Source organism: Salvelinus alpinus, chromosome 14, assembly GCF_045679555.1.
Source record: "Salvelinus alpinus chromosome 14, SLU_Salpinus.1, whole genome shotgun sequence".
In the NCBI taxonomy this organism is placed as follows: Eukaryota; Metazoa; Chordata; class Actinopteri; order Salmoniformes; family Salmonidae; genus Salvelinus; species Salvelinus alpinus.
This window is the reverse complement of record NC_092099.1, coordinates 46,103,041-46,125,440: the sequence shown is the minus strand read 5'-3', so window position 1 is coordinate 46,125,440 and position 22,400 is coordinate 46,103,041. Positions and strand designations below refer to the sequence as shown.

The following is a 22,400-nucleotide window of genomic DNA, read 5'->3' as shown; positions in this document are numbered from 1 at the left end:
GGAGAGATGACTAGAAACGATTCTGTTGGTCGTTTTATGTGTGGATTAATTGTCGGGGTAGAGGACCTTGTGCATTTCAGGTAAAATAACAACTCAATGTTTATATCCCAGGACAAATTAGCTATCAACAGCAAGCTAGCTAAATAGGACAAATTAGCTAGCAAGTGCAAGCTAACTAGCTAAATTGCCATACATGTTTAATGCTTTTCGACCTGTCCCCAAATTAATGTCATTGGTTCAGAGTTAGTTTTGATATTTTAACCTGCGTGTTGTGATCGCGTTTGGTGTAGGGGGGACAAAATACATTTATGCACGATGGCGCACGCGCGCAGCCGGTTTGGGTTCCGTGTTAGAGCCTTTACAAGTGTCCCTTCACATCTTAGAGCCTTTACGTTGGTCAAGTGTCCCTTCACATCTTAGAGCCTTTACGTTGGTCAAGTGTCCCTTCACATCTTAGAGCCTTTACGTTGGTCAAGTGTCCCTTGATATCTTAGAGCCTTTACGTTGGTCAAGTGTCCCTTGATATCTTAGAGCCTTTACATTGGTCAAGTGTCCCTTCACATCTTAGAGCCTTTACGTTGGTCAAGTGTCCCTTCACATCTTAGAGCCTTTACGTTGGTCAAGTGTCCCTTCACATCTTAGAGCCTTTACATGGCCAAGTGACCTCAATGAAATTGTCTGGTAAAAAATAGGTTAAATAAAACATGGGACTTGGTGGTTGGACAGAGGGGAAAGACAAGAACAAAACAAGTGCTTTATTGGATATACTTTTCCACAGTGAAAAGGGCAGAGATTTATTCCATTGTCACCCACAGAAATATACAGGGAACCAACTGTTTCAGATGAATCTTCCATACAGGGAATCTACTGTTTCAGATGAATCTTCCACACAGTGTCACGCCCTGACCTTAGAGAGCCTTTTTATTTCTCTATTTGGTTTGGTCAGGGTGTGATTTGGTTGGGCATTCTAGTTTTTCTATTTCTTTGTTGGCCGGGTATGGTTCCCAATCAGAGGCAGCCGTCTATCGTTGTCTCTGATTGGGGATCATACTTAGGCAGCCTTTTTTCCAACTTTAGTTTGTGGGATCTTGTTTTTGGTTAGTTGCTGTGTTAGCGCTACAAAACTTTACGTGTCGTTTATTCTTTCTTGTTTTTGGTGTTCATTTAATAAATGTATGATGTACGCCTACCACGCTGCACCTTGGTCCAATCAATCTTTCAACGAACGTGACATACAGGGAACCAACTGTTTCAGATGAATCTTCCATACAGGGAACCAACTGTTTCAGATGAATCTTCCATACAGGGAACCAACTGTTTCAGATGAATCTTCCATACAGGGAACCAACTGTTTCAGATTAATCTTCCATACAGGGAACCAACTGTTTCAGATGAATCTTCCATACAGGGAACCAACTGTTTCAGATGAATCTTCCATACAGGGAACCAACTGTTTCAGATGAATCTTCCACACAGGGAACCAACTGTTTCAGATGAATCTTCCATACAGGGAACCAACTGTTTCAGATGAATCTTCCATACAGGGAACCAACTGTTTCAGATGAATCTTCCATACAGGGAACCAACTGTTTCAGATGAATCTTCCACACAGGGAACCAACTGTTTCAGATGAATCTTCCATACAGGGAACCAACTGTTTCAGATGAATCTTCCATACAGGGAACCAACTGTTTCAGATGAATCTTCCATACAGGGAACCAACTGTTTCAGATGAATCTTCCACACAGGGAACCAACTGTTTCAGATTAATCTTCCATACAGGGAACCAACTGTTTCAGATGAATCTTCCATACAGGGAACCAACTGTTTCAGATGAATCTTCCATACAGGGAACCAACTGTTTCAGATGAATCTTCCATACAGGGAACCAACTGTTTCAGATGAATCTTCCATACAGGGAACCAACTGTTTCAGATGAATCTTCCATACAGGGAACCAACTGTTTCAGATGAATCTTCCACACAGGGAACCAACTGTTTCAGATGAATCTTCCATACAGGGAACCAACTGTTTCAGATGAATCTTCCATACAGGGAACCAACTGTTTCAGATGAATCTTCCATACAGGGAACCAACTGTTTCAGATGAATCTTCCACACAGGGAACCAACTGTTTCAGATGAATCTTCCATACAGGGAACCAACTGTTTCAGATGAATCTTCCATACAGGGAACCAACTGTTTCAGATGAATCTTCCACACAGGGAACCAACTGTTTCAGATGAATCTTCCATACAGGGAACCAACTGTTTCAGATGAATCTTCCATACAGGGAACCAACTGTTTCAGATGAATCTTCCATACAGGGAACCAACTGTTTCAGATGAATCTTCCACACAGGGAACCAACTGTTTCAGATGAATCTTCCATACAGGGAACCAACTGTTTCAGATGAATCTTCCATACAGGGAACCAACTGTTTCAGATGAATCTTCCACACAGGGAACCAACTGTTTCAGATGAATCTTCCATACAGGGAACCTCCTGTTTCAGATGAATCTTCCATACAGGGAACCAACTGTTTCAGATGAATCTTCCACACAGGGAATCTACTGTTTCAGATGAATCTTCCACACAGGGAATCTACTGTTTCAGAGGAATCTTCCACACAGGGAACCAACTGTTTCAGATGAATCTTCCATACAGGGAACCAACTGTTTCAGATTAATCTTCCACACAGGGAACCAACTGTTTCAGATTAATCTTCCACACAGGGAACCAACTGTTTCAGATGAATCTTCCATACAGGGAACCAACTGTTTCAGAGGAATCTTCCACACAGGGAACCTCCTATTTCAGATGAATCTTCCTCACTATATCTAATATGTCTCAAAACCAAGAGATGACAGGTGGTTGTTAAAGCATAGAGAAAAGGTTAGTGTGATTATCTGGATACACAGAGGGATGACTGTGTGTGTGTGTGTGTGTGTGTGTGTGTGTGTGTGTGTGTGTGTGTGTGTGTGTGTGTGTGTGTGTGTGTGTGTGTGTGTGTGTGTGCGTGTGCGTGTGCGTGTGCGTGTGTGTGTAATATAGACTGCAGGTGGTGTCTAGTCTAGTGCAACTAGACACCACCTGCAGTCTATATTACACACACACGCACACGCACACGCACACACACAAATGAACACGAGCGTTTAATGGTGGTCAGCAGCATAAGGGGGAAGTGATATGATCCCAGAGGGGCTGGATCCCATAAAAACTTCCCACACAAATAGCCACTTCACTCACTTTCCCCTCACACACTGACACGCACTGCAGCCCAGCCTTCCATGGCCTTTACCCCGGGTCTGTAGTCTGCACCGCTTCCCCAGGAGTCCCTAGGGACGATGTAACCCTTATACGGCACGGCACGGCACGCACGACGCACCGCACGCACCGCACGCACCGCACGCGCGCGCGCACACGCACACGCACACGCACACGCACACACACACACACACACACACACACACACACACACACACACAATCCAGCATAGACAATGAGGCGACATAGAGTTATCAAGATGAGTCTTGTGGCTTGAGTTAATGCATCACTATGGTGATGGCGACACTGGGCTGTAGCTAGCTGTGACGTTCACCTGGGAGCCAACAGGGACACAGGATAAGCCTGAATTAATTAATCACACCACATTGTCCCGCCTCTAGCCTCAACACAACAATACCTGTGTACTGGAGACAATCCACTAGGACTTTCCTGCCCAGTAAATGACTACAGTAACCAAATACAACAGCAGTCACTATGGTCCAATAACATTCTCTAGGCATCGCAGTCTCACAAAGAACAGACTAAAGTGATTCAATTGGACAAGTCCTTGATTTGTTGAGCACCTCTTACCTCCCTCACTCTCTACTTTAATTAAACTTGTGAAATTAAAGGAGTAGGAATGGGACATTAATATGTTATTGAGATCAGAGTGAGTTCAGACAATAGGCTAGAAGACTGCAGAACTCACAAGGCATCTTTTGTACACCGTGTACAGTATGAGATGACAGGGACCAGAGTAGAACAGGGACCAGAGTAGGACAGGGACCCAGAGTAGGACAGGGACCCAGAGTAGGACAGGGACCCAGAGTAGGACAGGGACCCAGAGTAGGACACGGGCCCAGAGTAGGACAGGGACCCAGAGTAGGACAGGGACCCAGAGTAGGACAGGGACCCAGAGTAGGACAGGGACCCAGAGTAGGACAGGGACCCAGAGTAGGACAGGGACCCAGAGTAGGACACGGGCCCAGAGTAGGACAGGGACCCAGAGTAGGACAGGGACCCAGAGTAGGACAGGGACCCAGAGTAGGACAGGGACCCAGAGTAGGACAGGGACCAGAGTTTTATTTTATTTATTATTATTTAACCTTTATTTAACTAGGCAAGTCAGTTAATAACAAATTCTTATTTACAATGACGGCCTACCAAGTAGGACAGGGACCCGAGAAGGAAGGGGACCAGAGAAGGACAGGGACCCGAGAAGGAAGGGGACCAGAGAAGGAAGGGGACCCGAGAAGGAAGGGGACCCGAGAAGGACGGGGACCCGAGAAGGACAGGGCCCCGTGTAGAACAGGGACCCAGAGTAGGACAGGGACCCAGAGTAGGACAGGGACCCAGAGTAGGACAGGGACCCAGAGTAGGACAGGGACCAGAGTAGGACAGGAACCAGAGAGCCATAGGGAGGGTACATCTCTCATTTAGCAGCAAGCTTGACTGCCACAGCAAGTGTTCTGGCTAGTCTGCAATTCCCCCAACAACTCCCCCAAAGCACTCCTCTTCAGAAAGCAATCTCCCATGGTTACAGGAATGCAGCAGTAGCTCACACACAGCACAGCATACCAGGGCTTGTCACATGTTTCCTGAACCAATAGAGCCTTGGCTTTCTCACTCTACCTCATGAATAATTCATGACCCACCATCGTAAAAGCTGTGATGTCAGAGACTCCAGTGCAATGTCCTGTTTCTTGGTTGCTACGGTGATACGGCAGTTCAGTTCACAGACCAAGACAGAAGAAAAAGAAAGGCTTCAGCTTCACACCACGACTAAAAGCTTCAGAACACGACTAAAGGCTTCAGCTTCACACCACGACTAAAGGCTTCAGCTTCACACCACGACTAAAGGCTTCAGCTTCACACCACGACTAAAGGCTTCAGCTTCACACTACGACTAAAGGCTTCAGCTTCACACTACGACTAAAGGCTTCAGCTTCACACTACGACTAAAGGCTTCAGCTTCACACCGCGACTAAAGGCTTCAGCTTCACACCACGACTAAAGGCTTCAGCTTCACACTACGACTAAAGGCTTCAGCTTCACACCACGACTAAAGGCTTCAGCTTCACACCACGACTAAAGGCTTCAGCTTCACACCACGACTAAAGGCTTCAGCTTCACAACACGACTAAAGGCTTCAGCTTCACACCACGACTAAAGGCTTCAGCTTCACACCACGACTAAAGGCTTCAGCTTCACACCACGACTAAAGGCTTCAGCTTCACACCACGACTAAAGTCTTCAGCTTCACACCACGACTAAAGGCTTCAGCTTCACACCACGACTAAAGGCTTCAGCTTCACACCACGACTAAAGGCTTCAGCTTCACACCACGACTAAAGGCTTCAGCTTCACACCACGACTAAAGGCTTCAGCTTCACACCACGACTAAAGGCTTCAGCTTCACACCACGACTAAAGGCTTCAGCTTCACACCACGACTAAAGGCTTCAGCTTCACACCACGACTAAAGGCTTCAGCTTCACACCACGACTAAAGTCTTCAGCTTCACACCACGACTAAAGGCTTCAGCTTCACAACACGACTAAAGGCTTCAGCTTCACACCACGACTAAAGGCTTCAGCTTCACACCACGACTAAAGGCTTCAGCTTCACACCACGACTAAAGGCTTCAGCTTCACACCACGACTAAAGGCTTCAGCTTCACAACACGACTAAAGGCTTCAGCTTCACACCACGACTAAAGGCTTCAGCTTCACAACACGACTAAAGGCTTCAGCTTCACACCACGACTAAAGGATTCAGCTTCACAACACGACTAAAGGCTTCAGCTTCACACCACGACTAAAGGCTTCAGCTTCACAACACGACTAAAGGCTTCAGCTTCACAACACGACTAAAGGCTTCACAACACGACTAAATGGCCTAACATTTAAGCCCCCATAAGCTGACCCTAAATAAGAATTCTAATTCACTGTTTACAATACCGTCGCAAAAACCATCAAGCGCAATGATGAAACTGGCTCTCATGAGGACCGCCACAGGAAAGGAAGACCCAGAGTTACCTCTGCTGCAGAGGACAAGTTCATTAGAGTTACCAGCCTCAGAAAATGCAGCCCAAATAAATGCTTCCCAGAGTTCAAGTAACAGACACATCTCAACACCAACTGTTCAGAGGAGACTGTGTGAATCAGGCCTTTATGGTCGAATTGCTGCAAATAAACCACTACTAAAGAACAGCAATAAGAAGAAGAGACTTGCTTGGGCCAAGAAACACAAGAAATGGACAATAGACCGGTGGAAATTTGTCCTTTGGTCTGGAGTCCAAATTGGAGATTTTTGGTTCCAACGACCACTCTGTCTTTGTGAGACGCGGTGTGGGTGAACGGATGATCTCCGCATGTGTATTTCCCACCGTAAAGCATGGAGGAGGAGGTGTTATGGTGTGGGGGTGCTTTGCTGGTGGCACTGTCTGTGATTTATTTAGAATTCAAGGCACAATTAACCAACATGGCTACCTCATCATTCTGCAGTGATACGTCATCCCATCTGGTTTGTTTTTCAACAGGACAATGACCCAACACACCTCCAGGATGTGTAAGGGCTATTTGACCAAGAAGGAGAGTGATGGAGTGCTGCATCAGATGACCTGGCCTCCACAATCACCCAACCTCAACCCAATTGAGATGGTTTGGGATGAGTTGGACCGCAGAGTGAAGGAAAAGCAGCCAACAAGTTCTCAGCATATGTGGGAACTCCTTCAAGACTGTTGGAAAAGCATTCCAGGTGAAACTGGATGAGAGAATGCCAAGAGTGTGCAAAGCTGTCATCAAGGCAAAGGGTGCCTACTTTGAAGAATCTCAAACATAAAATATATTTTGATTTGTTTAACACGTTTTTGGTTACTACAGGATTCCATATGTGTTATTTCATAGTTTTGATGTCTTCACTATTATTCTACAATGTAGAAAATAGTAAAAATAAAGAAAAACCCTTGAATGAGTAGGTGTTCTAAAACAGTAGTGTGTATGTATGTATGTATAGGGGGTTTGGGGGCACCCCGGCTTCACGGGGTCTACAGGGTACGTGCAAAGCCACTGCTTATAACTAACTATAAGTTAAGTTGTAACTATAACAAATATAAGATGTGTCAAATAAATGATATCCAGTCCAGGGCTCCTGTCAAATAAATGATATCCAGCTCAGGGCTCCTGTCAAATAAATGATATCCAGTCCAGGGCTCCTGTCAAATAAATGATATCCAGTCCAGGGCTCCTGTCAAATAAATGATATCCAGCTCAGTGCTCCTGTCAAATAAATGATATCCAGCTCAGGGCTCCTGTCAAATAAATGATATCCAGCTCAGGGCTCCTGTCAAATAAATGATATCCAGTCCAGGGCTCCTGTCAAATAAATGATATCCAGTCCAGGGCTCCTGTCAAATAAATGATATCCAGTCCAGGGCTCCTGTCAAATAAATGATATCCAGCTCAGGGCTCTAGCTATGCGTTTGGTTTGCTAACTTGCTAGCTAAGTGGCTATATGTCAAGATTCTTGCTTACAACAGAGATATTCAACCCCCTCCTAGATCAAGATCCCTGTTGCCAAAATAGTTTTGTGCTCCCAATTATTATAGCTATTTTTAAATAGTGCACATTGTGCACATTCGGTAATACCATAAACCCCGATATGGTACAGAAACGGTATGATGGTATGAAAATCCAGATACCATCCAATCCTAGAGAGATCACCTGCAGGCTGTGCTGATGGAGCTGCTACTACCAACCAGTCAGTCCCACTCTTTCTCATGGCACCAGAGACTGAATCAGTCCACTAGTCACTGTTCCCAGAGCAGCTGACTGTGTCTAACTCTGTGTCTGGCGGTGGGCAGGTCGGTCGCTACTTACCTGGCGGCTGTCGCGCTGGGATGAGGAGGAGGATGAGGCGCTCTTGTGTGTAGGCGTCTTGTGGTGGCGGATGGGCGTGGAGCTCCTCTCCTCGGCGCTCATTGTGCGGTGGCTGCCCTGGCTGGGGTTCCTGTGGTGGTGGTGGGACATGGTCCCCCCCTCCCTCTCTGTGAGTAGCTCCCTGACTGTACAGGACTCTCTGTTCCTCCCTCAGCAGCAGCTCCAGGCTGCGCGTGTCAACAGCATTATCTCAGGCAGTTACGCAGCACACTTCCCCTGGCTCACGCTCCTCTCATCTGCAGCACAGACAAAGAGACAGAGAGACATACAGACAGGAAACAGACGTTAGACTACGTTATGTTAACCCCTCCTCCCCTCACTGTTTGCGTCAACATAGCCAGTAACACTTGTCAAAATAGTCAATTAATCTAAGATAATTTTTAAAAAATCTGTCATTAATTGACGTTTTTGCCAACGAGGACTAAGTCGCACAATGTTACATTTACTAAGATGTTTGGTGCAGTACTTTTCAAGTGAAAGAATGTGCATGAAAACTAGTCGTCTTGTTGAATGACCAGAAACACTTAATTGAAGAATCCCGTCAATAGTTCCCACTCCTACTAGGGGTAGTACTGTTGACCAATCACTGATGAAAGGGCGTAGACTTCAACGATCGAAATTTGACTTCCACCAAGAAAGAAATGTGTGCACATGAACAGCTCCCCCCAACAAAACTGCAGAACACCAAAACAAAACAAAATGTTGTCATAATATATGTCAACTGGGAAGCATACGGTAAGATTTAGCATTTGGGGCCCTGCCAACTTTTTGAACCAATCCACCAATCTAAATCCGCTACCCGAGCCAGCAGCAGGACTCGATTAAATGGGTATTTTTAGAAACATGGATTTTCAACCCTATTCTTCTCTAGTTACAGTTTGCATCACCATTTGTGTTACCTTTAGCCTTTAATGATGTTTGTTATGGTGAGAAATGTGCCGTGCTCTGCTGGCCTCCTGTCACTACTCTGCATGTCTCTGTCTCCTACCCAGTATAACTTGCTCATCGCCCTTGTCTCAGACAGATATGAGACACAGGACACCCACTCAGCCTTGTAAATTATCCAGTTCTATTGTGTGGCAGAACGCCATGTGTTCAGTTAATTCATGAGCGTAATCAGCGTCTCGATTGCGGTGGGAAAACTAGCCATCTCAGATCCCACAGGCAACATCAATCCCTCTGCATCTAATTGCCATTATGATAATGAGTTAATGACGCCAATCGGGTGAGGATACCAAATCAATACAAGACAGACATCGTGTCTATGCAGTACCAGGACCTGGAACACCAACAAGACAAAGTGTCTATGCAGTACCAGAACCTGGAACACCAACAAGACACAGTGTCCATGCAGTACCAGGACCTGGAACAACAACAAGACACAGGGTCTATGCAGTACCAGGACCTGGAACACCAACAAGACACAGTGTCTATGCAGTACCAGGACCTGGAACACCAACAAGACACAGGGTCTATGCAGTACCAGAACCTGGAACACCAACAAGACATCGTGTCTATGCAGTACCAGAACCTGGAACACCAACAAGACATCGTGTCTATGCAGTACCAGAACCTGGAACACCAATAAGACAGTGTCTATGCAGTACCAGAACCTGGAACACCAATAAGACAGGTCTATGCAGTACCAGGACCTGGAACACCAACAAGACATCGTGTCTATGCAGTACCAGAACCTGGAACACCAACAAGACAGTGTCTATGCAGTACCAGAACCTGGAACACCAACAAGACACAGGGTCTATGCAGTACCAGGACCTGGAACACCAATAAGACATAGTGTCTATGCAGTACCAGAACCTGGAACACCAATAAGACACAGGGTCTATGCAGTACCAGGACCTGGAACACCAACAAGACATAGTGTCTATGCAGTACCAGGACCTGGAACACCAACAAGACAAAGTGTCTATGCAGTACCAGAACCTGGAACACCAACAAGACAGTGTCTATGCAGTACCAGAACCTGGAACACCAACAAGACACAGGGTCTATGCAGTACCAGGACCTGGAACACCAACAAGACATAGTGTCTATGCAGTACCAGAACCTGCAACACCAACAAGACAAAGTGTCTATGCAGTACCAGATCCTGGAACACCAACAAGACACAGTGTCTATGCAGGACCTGGAACACCAACAACACACAGTGTCTATGCAGTACCAGGACCTGGAACACCAACAAGACACAGGGTCTATGCAGTACCAGGACCTGGAACACCAACAAGACACAGGGTCTATGCAGTACCAGGACCTGGAACACCAACAAGACACAGTGTCTATGCAGTACCAGAACCTGGAACACCAACAAGACACAGTGTCTATGCAGTACCAGGACCTGGAACACCAACAAGACACAGGGTCTATGCAGTACCAGGACCTGGAACACCAACAAGACACAGTGTCTATGCAGTACCAGAACCTGGAACACCAACAAGACAAAGTGTCTATGCAGTACCAGAACCTGGAACACCAACAAGACACAGTGTCTATGCAGTACCAGAACCTGGAACACCAATAAGACACAGTGTCTATGCAGTACCAGGACCTGGAACACCAACAAGACACAGTGTCTATGCAGTACCAGAACCTGGAACACCAACAAGAAACAGGGTCTATGCAGTACCAGGACCTGGAACACCAACAAGACACAGTGTCTATGCAGTACCAGAACCTGGAACACCAACAAGACACAGTGTCTATGCAGTACCAGAACCTGGAACACCAATAAGACACAGTGTCTATGCAGTACCAGAACCTGGAACACCAATAAGACACAGTGTCTATGCAGTACCAGAACCTAGAACACCAACAAGACATCGTGTCTATGCAGTACCAGGACCTGGAACACCAATAAGACACAGTGTCTATGCAGTACCAGGACCTGGAACACCAATAAGACACAGTGTCTATGCAGTACCAGAACACCAACAAGACAGTGTCTATGCAGTACCAGAACCTGGAACACCAATAAGACACAGTGTCTATGCAGTACCAGGACCTGGAACACCAATAAGACACAGTGTCTATGCAGTACCAGGACCTGGAACACCAATAAGACACAGGGTCTATGCAGTACCAGGACCTGGAACACCAATAAGACACAGGGTCTATGCAGTACCAGGACCTGGAACACCAATAAGACACAGTGTCTATGCAGTACCAGGACCTGGAACACCAATAAGACACAGTGTCTATGCAGTAGCAGGACCTGGAACACCAATAAGACACAGGGTCTATGCAGTACCAGGACCTGGAACACCAATAAGACACAGGGTCTATGCAGTACCAGGACCTGGAACACCAATAAGACACAGGGTCTATGCAGTACCAGGACCTGGAACACCAATAAGACACAGGGTCTATGCAGTACCAGGAACACCAACGAGTTTAGTCTGTATGCCAGGCTTGCCTACAATGTAGCCCAGGGGGCGGCAGGTAGCCTAGTGTTTAGAAAGTTGGGCCAGTAACCGAAAGGTTGCTAGTTCGATCCCCGAGCCGACAAGTTGAAAAATCTGTCAAAGTGTCCTTGAGCAAGGCACTTAACCCTAATTGCACCAATGGCTGATCTTGGCTGTGACCCCACTCTCCGAGGGTGTGATGGGATAAGCAAAAAAATAATTTCCAATTCCCATATGCGTATAATACACACTTATACATGTGTAAGACAGGACAATTATAAGCACCCACCTAATTAATCAATATTATTATTCAATTGTTAGGAGTTAGGAGAAAGATATGTTTTGAATGGATATGAAATGAATAGTCACTATAGTCATCTGAGCCAATGGTTACTGGTTACTGGTCCATTATATAGCCATCATACTGTATTAGAGAAACATCGCTATTGTCATCTCAGTAAACAGATCACCGACCATTTCGAATCCCACCATACAATGCAATTCGGTTTCCGAGCTGGTCATGGGTTCACCTCAGCCACGCTCACGGTCCTAAACGATATCATAACCGGCATCGATAAAAGACAGTACTGTGCAGCCGTCTTCATCGACCTGGTCAAGGCTTTCGACTCTGTCAATCACCGTATTCTTATCGTCAGACTCAATAGCCTTGGTTTCTCAAATGACTGCCTCGCCTGATTCACCAACTACTTCTCAGATAGAGTTCAGTGTGTCAAATTGGAGGGCCTGTTGTCCGGACCTCTGGCAGTCTCTATGGGGGTGCCACAGGGTTCAATTCTCGGGCCGACTCTTTTCTCTGTATATATCAATGATGTCGCTCTTGCTGCTGGTGATTCTCTGATCCACCTCTACGCAGACGACACCATTCTGTATACTTCTGGCCCTTCTTTGGACACTGTGTTAACTAACCTCCAAACGAGCTTCAACGCCATACAACTCTCCTTTTGTGGCCTACAACTGCTTTTAAATGCTAGTAAAACTAAGTGCATGCTCTTCAACCGATTGCTGCCCGCCCGTCCAGCATCACTACTCTGGACGGTGACATAGAATATGTGGACAACAACAAATACCTAGGTGTCTGATTAGACTGTAAACTCTCCTTCCAGACTCACATTAAGCATCTCCAATCCAAAATTAAATCTAGAATCGGCTTCCTATTTCGCAGTCTCCTTCACTCATGCTGCCAAACATACCCTCGTAAAACTGACTATCCTACCAATCCTTGACTTTGGCGATGTCATTTACAAAATAGCCTCCAACACTCTACTCAGCAAACTGGATGTAGTCTATCACAGTGCCATCCGTTTTGTCACTAAAGCCCCATATACTACCCACCACTGCGACCTGTATGCTCTCGTTGGCTGGCCCTCACTGCATATTCGTCGCCGAACCCACTGGCTCCAGGTCATCTATAAGTCTTTGCTAGGTAAAGCCCCGCCTTATCTCTGCTCACTGGTCACCATAGCAACACCCACCCTTAGCATGCGCTCCAGCAGGTATATTTCACTGGTCATCCCCAAAGCCAACACTTCCTTTGGCCGCCTTTCCTTCCAGTTCTCTGCTGCCAATGACTGGAACGAATTGCAAAAATCACTGAAGCTGGAGACTTATATCTCCCTCTCTATCTTTAAGCATCAGCTGTCAGAGCAGCTTACCGATCACTGTACCTATACACAGCCCATCTGTAAATAGCCCACCCAACTACCTCATCCGCATATTGTTATTTATCCTCTTGCTCTTTTGCACCCCGGTATCTCTACTTGCACATCATCATCTGCACATCGATCACTCCAGTGTTAAAACTAAATTGTAATTATATCGCCTCTATGCCTATTTATTTCTATTGCGTTATTGACTGTACATTTGTTTATGTGTAACTCTGTGTTGTTGTTTTTGTCACACTGCTTTGCTTTATCTTGGCCAGGTCACAGTTGTAAATGAGAACTTGTTCTCAACTGGCCTACCTGGTTAAATAAAGGTGAAATAAAAAACTAAATTAAAAAATGGTTACATTATATAGCCAGAAACATCGCTATAGTCATCTGAGTCAATGGTTACATTATATAACCATCATACTGTATAAGAGAAACATTGCTGATGCATCTTCAGCTTACCAAACCAAAAGTTCCTGGCCCATCATTGGTCAGCCAATCAGTCCATATTTCCAGGCAGGCTGACACCTCAGTGCAGAGTCATTGTGTGAGCTAGCTGTCACCCAGACGCAGTGTACTGATCAAATGTCGTGTAGGCTGCTACTGTGTACAGGGAGAGGGAGACACTGCAGGTTCATTGGACCCTGAGGACCAGAGCTGAATTTCCCAGTAGGCAACGTAACACATAACAGCAGTCTATTCCATTGGTGTGGCTGAAACCAAAGACATGAACAGACGACTGACTGGTGGCAGGCCTACGTCTGGTAGAGTGAATAACGGACTGTGTAAAAAGACATGTTGATAGGGTAGAATCAGGGGGCTTGTTTTCCAAGCTGCTCCCTCCCACAGGGTATGATTAGTTGTGCGTCTGATCACCACGTTCTTTCCGTGTAACCTTCCTCCATAGTTACAGTCGGCCTAGTTCTTACAGGAAAGAGCTGATTCAGAAGGACTCCTTATTTCAATAACAGGAAACATCGGTATAGTCTTAACGACACACCCCTGAGCGTACCAGTCTATGCACCACACACACACACGCGCACACACACACACACACACAGTTCCATCTATAATTCAGATCCATTTAACATGTCACTAGCCCCTGTCTTTAACCAACTAGAAACTAAGCTGAGACAAACCCTTAGCCCATTCTGATAATTATAGCTTTCTAATAGGTATCTTCCTCTGTCTAGGAAGGAAGCATGGAGATATAGGCCTATAGGTCACTTCCTCTTCCTCTGTCTAGGAAGAAGAGAAGAGAAACGTGGTTAGAGTTCAGTACAGTAGAGTTCAGTAGAGTAGAGTTCAGTACAGTAGAGTTCAGTAGAGTAGAGTTCAGTAGAGTAGAGTTCAGTAGGGTACAGTAGAGTACAGTAGAGTAGAGTACAGTAGAGTAGAGTTCAGTAGAGTAGAGTTCAGTAGGGTACAGTAGAGTACAGTAGAGTAGAGTTCAGTAGAGTAGAGTTCAGTAGAGTAGAGTTCAGTAGAGTAGAGTCCAGTAGGGTACAGTAGAGTTCAGTACAGTAGAGTAGAGTACAGTAGAGTTCAGTAGGGTTCAGTTCAGTAGAGTTCAGTAGAGTTCAGTAGAGTTCAGTACAGTAGAGTAGAGTTCAGTAGAGTAGAGTTCAGTAGAGTTCAGTGGAGTTCAGTAGAGTAGAGTAGAGTTCAGTAGAGTTCAGTAGAGTAGAGTAGAGTTCAGTAGAGTAGAGTTCAGTAGAGTAGAGTTCAGTTGAGTTCAGTAGAGTAGAGTTCAGAGAGTTCAGTAGAGTAGAGTTCAGTAGAGTTCAGTGGAGTTCAGTAGAGTACAGTAGAGTACAGTAGAGTTCAGTAGAGTTCAGTAGAGTTCAGTGGAGTTCAGTAGAGTAGAGTAGAGTTCAGTAGAGTAGAGTTCAGTAGAGTAGAGTTCAGTAGAGTAGAGTTCAGTAGAGTAGAGTTCAGTAGAGTAGAGTAGAGTTCAGTAGAGTAGAGTTCAGTAGAGTTCAGTACAGTACAGTAGAGTAGAGTTCAGTAGAGTAGAGTTCAGAGAGTTCAGTAGAGTAGAGTTCAGTAGAGTTCAGTGGAGTTCAGTAGAGTAGAGTTCAGTAGAGTAGAGTTCAGTAGAGTTCAGTAGAGTTCAGTAGAGTAGAGTTCAGTAGAGTTCAGTGGAGTAGAGTTCAGTAGAGTAGAGTAGAGTTCAGTAGAGTAGAGTTCAGTGGAGTTCAGTAGAGTAGAGTAGAGTTCAGTAGAGTAGAGTAGAGTTCAGTTGAGTTCAGTAGAGTAGAGTTCAGTAGAGTTCAGTGGAGTAGAGTTCAGTAGAGTAGAGTTCAGTAGAGTAGAGTTCAGTAGAGTTCAGTGGAGTTCAGTAGAGTAGAGTTCAGTCGAGTAGAGTTCAGTAGAGTAGAGTAGAGTTCAGTAGAGTAGAGTTCAGTAGAGTAGAGTTCAGTGGAGTTCAGTAGAGTAGAGTAGAGTAGAGTTCAGTAGAGTTCAGTAGAGTTCAGTGGAGTAGAGTTCAGTAGAGTTCAGTGGAGTTCAGTAGAGTAGAGTTCAGTAGAGTAGAGTAGAGTAGAGTTCAGTGGAGTTCAGTAGAGTAGAGTTCAGTAGAGTAGAGTAGAGTTCAGTAGAGTTCAGTAGAGTAGAGTTCAGTAGAGTTCAGTAGAGTAGAGTTCAGTAGAGTAGAGTAGAGTTCAGTAGAGTTCAGTAGAATAGAGTTCAGTAGAGTTCAGTAGAGTAGAGTTCAGTAGAGTAGAGTTCAGTAGAGTTCAGTGGAGTTCAGTAGAGTTCAGTAGAGTAGAGTTCAGTAGAGTTCAGTAGAGTAGAGTTCAGTAGAGTAGAGTAGAGTTCAGTAGAGTTCAGTAGAGTAGAGTAGAGTTCAGTAGAGTTCAGTAGAGTAGAGTTCAGTAGAGTTCAGTAGAGTTCAGTGTGGAGTTCAGTAGAGTAGAGTTCAGTAGAGTAGAGTTCAGTAGAGTTCAGTAGAGTAGAGTTCAGTAGAGTAGAGTAGAGTTCAGTAAAGTAGAGTTCAGTAGAGTTCAGTAGAGTAGAGTTCAGTAGAGTTCAGTACAGTACAGTAGAGTAGAGTTCAGTAGAGTTCAGTAGAGTAGAGTTCAGTAGAGTTCAGTGGAGTTCAGTAGAGTAGAGTTCAGTAGAGTACAGTAGAGTTCAGTAGAGTAGAGTTCAGTAGAGTTCAGTACAGTAGAGTAGAGTTCAGTAGAATAGAGTTCAGTAGATTAGAGTTCAGTAGAGTAGAGTAGAGTTCAGTAGAGTACAGTAGAGTTCAGTAGAGTAGAGTTCAGTAGAGTTCAGTACAGTAGAGTAGAGTTCAGTAGAGTAGAGTTCAGTAGAGTAGAGTTCAGTAGAGTTCAGTAGAGTAGAGTAGAGTAGAGTTCAGTAGAGTAGAGTTCAGTAGAGTTCAGTGGAGTAGAGTTCAGTAGAGTTCAGTGGAGTTCAGTAGAGTAGAGTTCAGTAGAGTAGAGTAGAGTAGAGTTCAGTGGAGTTCAGTAGAGTAGAGTTCAGTAGAGTAGAGTAGAGTTCAGTAGAGTTCAGTAGAGTAGAGTTCAGTAGAGTAGAGTTCAGTAGAGTAGAGTAGAGTTCAGTAGAGTTCAGTAGAGTAGAGTTCAGTAGAGTTCAGTAGAGTTCAGTGTGGAGTTCAGTAGAGTAGAGTTCAGTAGAGTAGAGTTCAGTAGAGTTCAGTAGAGTAGAGTTCAGTAGAGTAGAGTAGAGTTCAGTAAAGTAGAGTTCAGTAGAGTTCAGTAGAGTAGAGTTCAGTAGAGTTCAGTACAGTACAGTAGAGTAGAGTTCAGTAGAGTTCAGTAGAGTAGAGTTCAGTAGAGTTCAGTGGAGTTCAGTAGAGTAGAGTTCAGTAGAGTACAGTAGAGTTCAGTAGAGTAGAGTTCAGTAGAGTTCAGTACAGTAGAGTAGAGTTCAGTAGAATAGAGTTCAGTAGATTAGAGTTCAGTAGAGTAGAGTAGAGTTCAGTAGAGTACAGTAGAGTTCAGTAGAGTAGAGTTCAGTAGAGTTCAGTACAGTAGAGTAGAGTTCAGTAGAGTAGAGTTCAGTAGAGTAGAGTTCAGTAGAGTTCAGTAGAGTAGAGTAGAGTAGAGTTCAGTAGAGTAGAGTTCAGTAGAGTTCAGTGGAGTAGAGTTCAGTAGAGTTCAGTGGAGTTCAGTAGAGTAGAGTTCAGTAGAGTAGAGTAGAGTAGAGTTCAGTGGAGTTCAGTAGAGTAGAGTTCAGTAGAGTAGAGTAGAGTTCAGTAGAGTTCAGTAGAGTAGAGTTCAGTAGAGTAGAGTTCAGTAGAGTAGAGTAGAGTAGAGTTCAGTAGAGTTCAGTAGAATAGAGTTCAGTAGAGTTCAGTAGAGTAGAGTTCAGTAGAGTAGAGTTCAGTAGAGTTCAGTGGAGTTCAGTAGAGTTCAGTAGAGTAGAGTTCAGTAGAGTTCAGTAGAGTAGAGTTCAGTAGAGTAGAGTAGAGTTCAGTAGAGTTCAGTAGAGTAGAGTAGAGTTCAGTAGAGTTCAGTAGAGTAGAGTTCAGTAGAGTTCAGTAGAGTTCAGTGTGGAGTTCAGTAGAGTAGAGTTCAGTAGAGTAGAGTTCAGTAGAGTTCAGTAGAGTAGAGTTCAGTAGAGTAGAGTAGAGTTCAGTAAAGTAGAGTTCAGTAGAGTTCAGTAGAGTAGAGTTCAGTAGAGTTCAGTACAGTACAGTAGAGTAGAGTTCAGTAGAGTTCAGTAGAGTAGAGTTCAGTAGAGTTCAGTGGAGTTCAGTAGAGTAGAGTTCAGTAGAGTACAGTAGAGTTCAGTAGAGTAGAGTTCAGTAGAGTTCAGTACAGTAGAGTAGAGTTCAGTAGAGTAGAGTTCAGTAGATTAGAGTTCAGTAGAGTAGAGTAGAGTTCAGTAGAGTACAGTAGAGTTCAGTAGAGTAGAGTTCAGTAGAGTTCAGTACAGTAGAGTAGAGTTCAGTAGAGTAGAGTTCAGTAGAGTAGAGTTCAGTAGAGTTCAGTACAGTAGAGTATGTGTGAGTACATTTACATTTTAGTCATTTAGTAGACGATTCAAGTTTGGACATCACAGTAGAGCACAGCACAGTAGAGCACAATTCAGTACAGCACAGTAGATATGTTCCGTAGAGTACAGTACAATACAGTATATTTTACTCTACTCTAGTGTGCTGTACTGTACTTTTCTTTACTGTTCTGTAGTGTTCTGTGTTGTCCAAATTTGCGAAACATAGACATCTATGATTGGTTCAGATTTGGTCCGGCCGGGGCTGACCAAATCAGCATCTGTGGACGTCCGGTGTCGGTCGGTTATCCATGGGTGAGGATATTTGTTACAGTAAATGGAAAGAGGGTAGGTGGTAGGTGTCAGTAAGAGCCGGGAGAGGTGACATTAACTGGAGAGAGAGAGAGAGAGAAGAGAGAGAGCGGAAGAGGGAGGTGATATTAACTAGAGAGAGAGAGAGAAGAGAGAGAGAGCGGAAGAGGGAGTTGACATTAACTAGAGAGAGAGAGAGAAGAGAGAGAGAGCGGAAGAGGGAGTTGATATTAATTAGAGAGAGAGAGAGAGAGAGAGAGAGAGAGAGAGAGAGAGAGAGAGAGAGAGAGAGAGAGAGAAGAGAGAGAGAGCGGAAGAGGGAGTTGACATTAACTAGAGAGAGAGAGAGAGCGGAAGAGGGAGATGACATTAACTAGAGAGAGAAAAGAGAGAGAGAGAGAAGAGAGAAAGAGAAAAGAGAGAGAGAGAGAAGAGAGAGAGAGCGGAAGAGGGAGGTGACATTAACTAGAGAGAGAAAAGAGAGAGAAGAGAGAGAGAGAAAAGAGAGAGAGAGAGAAGAGAGAGCGGAAGAGGGAGGTGACATTAACTAGAGAGAGAAAAGAGAGAGAGAGAGAAGAGAGAGAGAAAAGAGAGAGAGAGAGAGAGAGAGAGAGAGAGAGAGAGAGAGAGAGAGAGAGAGAGAGAGAGAGAGAGAGAGAGAGAGAGAGAGAGAGAGAGAGAGAGAGAGAGAGAGAGCGGAAGAGGGAGGTGACATTAATTAGAGAGAGAGAGAGAAGAGAGAGAGAGCGAAGAGGGAGTTGACATTAACTAGAGAGAGAGAGAGAGAAGAGAGAGAGAGCGGAAGAGGGAGTTGACATTAACTAGAGAGAGAGAGAGAGCGGAAGAGCGAGGTGACATTAACTAGAGAGAGAAAAGAGAGAGAGAGAAGAGAGAGAGAGAGAAAAGAGAGAGAGAGAGAAGAGAGAGAGAGCGGAAGAGGGAGGTGACATTAACTAGAGAGAGAAAAGAGAGAGAGAGAGAAGAGAGAGAGAAAAGAAAGAGAGAGTTTGAAGAGAGAGAGAGAGAGAGAGAGAGAGAGAGAGAGAGAGAGAGAGAGAGAGAGAGAGAGCGGAAGAGGGAGGTGACATTAATTAGAGAGAGAAAAGAGAGAGAGAGAGAAGAGAGAGAGAAAAGAGAGAGAGAGAGAGAGAAAAGAGAGAGAGAGAGAGAGAGAGAGAGAGAGAGAGAGAGAGAGAGAGAGAGAGAGAGAGAGAGAGAGAGAGAGAGAGAGAGAGGAAGAGGGAGGTGACATTAATTAGAGAGAGAAAAGAGAGAGAGAGAGAATTTGTCCAGACTGTTTTCACAGTCTTGCTTTGACCACCAGACGACAGAAAGAGAAAAAACAGTTATGAGCTATGAGCTACCAGTATCTTGATCTTTTGGTCCTTTAAAAAACAGCTGTATATTAAATATAGTGTGCTTTAGTTTTGGAAATAAATAAATGTGAATCCGGATGACAAATTATATAATTTTTTTCTCTCCAAATTTAGGGCTGATTTCCCTAAGTTAAATCCGCTTCGTGTTTAGTTTCCTTTCAAGGGTAGTAAAGAGTACCGTGATACTGGTAACGTTCCGGCCCTAATATGAGCTGAGTATAACAGTATGCCAGTGGAAGGGAGGACAGTAGCAGGTGACCCAACAGTGGGTTGTAACTACTATGATTTCCCAGTCTGGACAGTTTTAAATCCCTTATTAATTCTTAAACAAACTTGATATCAGTAAAAACATTATAACTATTGGTTGGATTAACAAGAAGTTTATCTTTAAAATGGTGTATAATACTTGTATGTTTGAGGAATTTTAATTACGAGATTTCTGTTGTTTGAATTTGGCGCCCTGCACTTTCACTGGATGTTGGTCAGGTGGGACGGTAGCGTCCCACCTAGCCTAGAGAGGTTAATAATTAAAAAGTGGATGTAATAAATGTATCACTAGTCACTTTAAACAATGCCACTTTATATAATGTTTACATATCCTACATTACTCATCTCATATGTATATACTGTACTCTATACCATCTACTGCATCTTGACTATGCCGCACGGCCATCACTCATCCATATATTTATATGTACATATTCTTATTCATTCCTTTACACTTGTATGTATAAGGTAGTTGTTGTGAAATTGTTAGATTACTTGTTAGATATTACTGCACGGTCGGAACTAGAAGCACAAGCATTTCGCTACACTCGCTCACATTAACATCTGCTAACTATGTGTATGTGACCAATATAATTTGATTTGAAATAGCCCAAACAGAGCCTGAAGGTTTGTTGAGTCGATGTCCTGTTAAAAAAACAAATGATAGTCCCACTAAGCGCACACCAGATGGGATGACGTATCACTGCAGAATGCTGTGGTAGCCATGCTGGTTAAGTTCGCCTTGAATTCTAAATAAATCACTGACAGGCTCACCAGCAAAGCACCCCCACACCATCACACCTCCTCCATGCTTCACGGTGGGAACCACACATGCAGAGATCATCCGTTCACCTACTCTGCGTCTCAAAGACACGGCGGTTGGAACCAAAAATCTCAAATTTGGACTCATCAGACCAAAGGAAAGATTTCCACCGGTCTAACGTCCATTGCTCGTGTTTTTTGGCCAAAGCAAGTCTCTTCTTCTTGGTGTCCTTTAGTAGTGGTTTCTTTGCAGCAATTCATGCAGTCTCCTCTGAACAGTTGATTTTGAGATGTGTCTGTTATTTGAACTCTGAAGCATTTATTTGGGATGCAATTTCTGAGGCTGGTAACTAATGAACTTATCCTCTGCAGCAGAGGTAACTCTGGGTCTTCTTTTCCTATGGCGGTCCTCATGAGAGCCAGTTTCATTATAGCGCTTGATGGTTTTTGCAACTTCACTTGAAGAAACTTTAAAAGTTCTTGACATTTTCCAGATTGACTGACCTTCATGTCTTAAGGTAATGATGGACTGTCGTTTCTCTTTGCTTATTTGAGCTGTTCTTGACATAATATGGACTTGGTCCTTTACCAAATAGGGCTATCTTCTGTATACCACCCCACCCCTGCCTTGTGACAACACAACTGATTGGCTCAAACGCATTAAGGAAAGAAATTCCACAAATTAACAAGGCACACCTGTTAATTGAAATGCATTCCAGGTGACTACCTCATGAAGCTGGTTGAGAAAATTCCAAGAGTGTGCTAAGCTATCATCAAGGCAAAGGGTGGCTACTTTGAAGAATCTCAAAAAATATATTTTGATTTGTTTGACACTTTACAATGTAGAAAATAGTAAAAAGTAAATAAAAACCCTGGAATGAATAGGTGTGTCCAAACGTTTGACTGGCAAATTATACATTTGCATCTGTTGGCCATCAAATAGGCAATTCATTTCTATGCCATTGTAGGCTACTGTAGCCTACTATTTGATACAATAAATATGTAGAAATGACGATATTGCTGGAGTCACTTGTGTAGCCTACCTGGAGCTGGCAAACAGATTTAATAAATAGCCTATAACGTCAGTTTATTGTTGTATCCTTGTGTTATTATGCTGTTGTTAATGTCCTTGTTTAATTCAATTGGAAGTTATCAATTGGGGTCATGGTCACAGATCTACTGCTTCACCTTTAATGTCAGTTTCATTGTTGACTTTTCCCTGAAATGAGATGTCAGGGTCTATAGGCTACTAGCTCAGCAAACCATGGCAATTATGTAGTGTTGTCTCTCTTGTCGTGATGTGTGTTTTGTCCTACATTTTTTATTTAATTCATTCTTATTTTTAATCCCAGCCCACGTCCCCGCAGGAGGCCTTTTCCCTTTTGGTAGGCCGTCAATGTAAATAAGAATTTGTTCTTAACTGA

At 44.1% G+C, this 22,400-nt stretch overlaps 2 protein-coding genes across 4 annotated transcripts in view; one reads left to right on the top strand and one right to left on the bottom strand.

The window, feature by feature from the left end:
- LOC139538969 (oxysterol-binding protein-related protein 6-like) overlaps positions 1-22,400 on the bottom strand; it is a 100,750-nt gene that overhangs the window by 54,138 nt on the left and 24,212 nt on the right. For all 3 annotated transcript variants that reach the window (XM_071341570.1, XM_071341571.1, XM_071341573.1), the window contains exon 2: positions 8,146-8,441. In XM_071341570.1, the coding sequence (XP_071197671.1) occupies positions 8,146-8,295 (150 nt within the window). In that variant the 5' untranslated portion in view covers positions 8,296-8,441. The remainder of the gene's footprint in view (positions 1-8,145; positions 8,442-22,400) is intronic.
- On the top strand, positions 10,175-10,744 carry LOC139538262 (putative cyclin-dependent serine/threonine-protein kinase DDB_G0272797/DDB_G0274007). The gene has a single exon (XM_071340110.1). It carries the CDS (start codon positions 10,175-10,177, stop codon positions 10,742-10,744), a length of 570 nt encoding a protein of 189 aa, XP_071196211.1.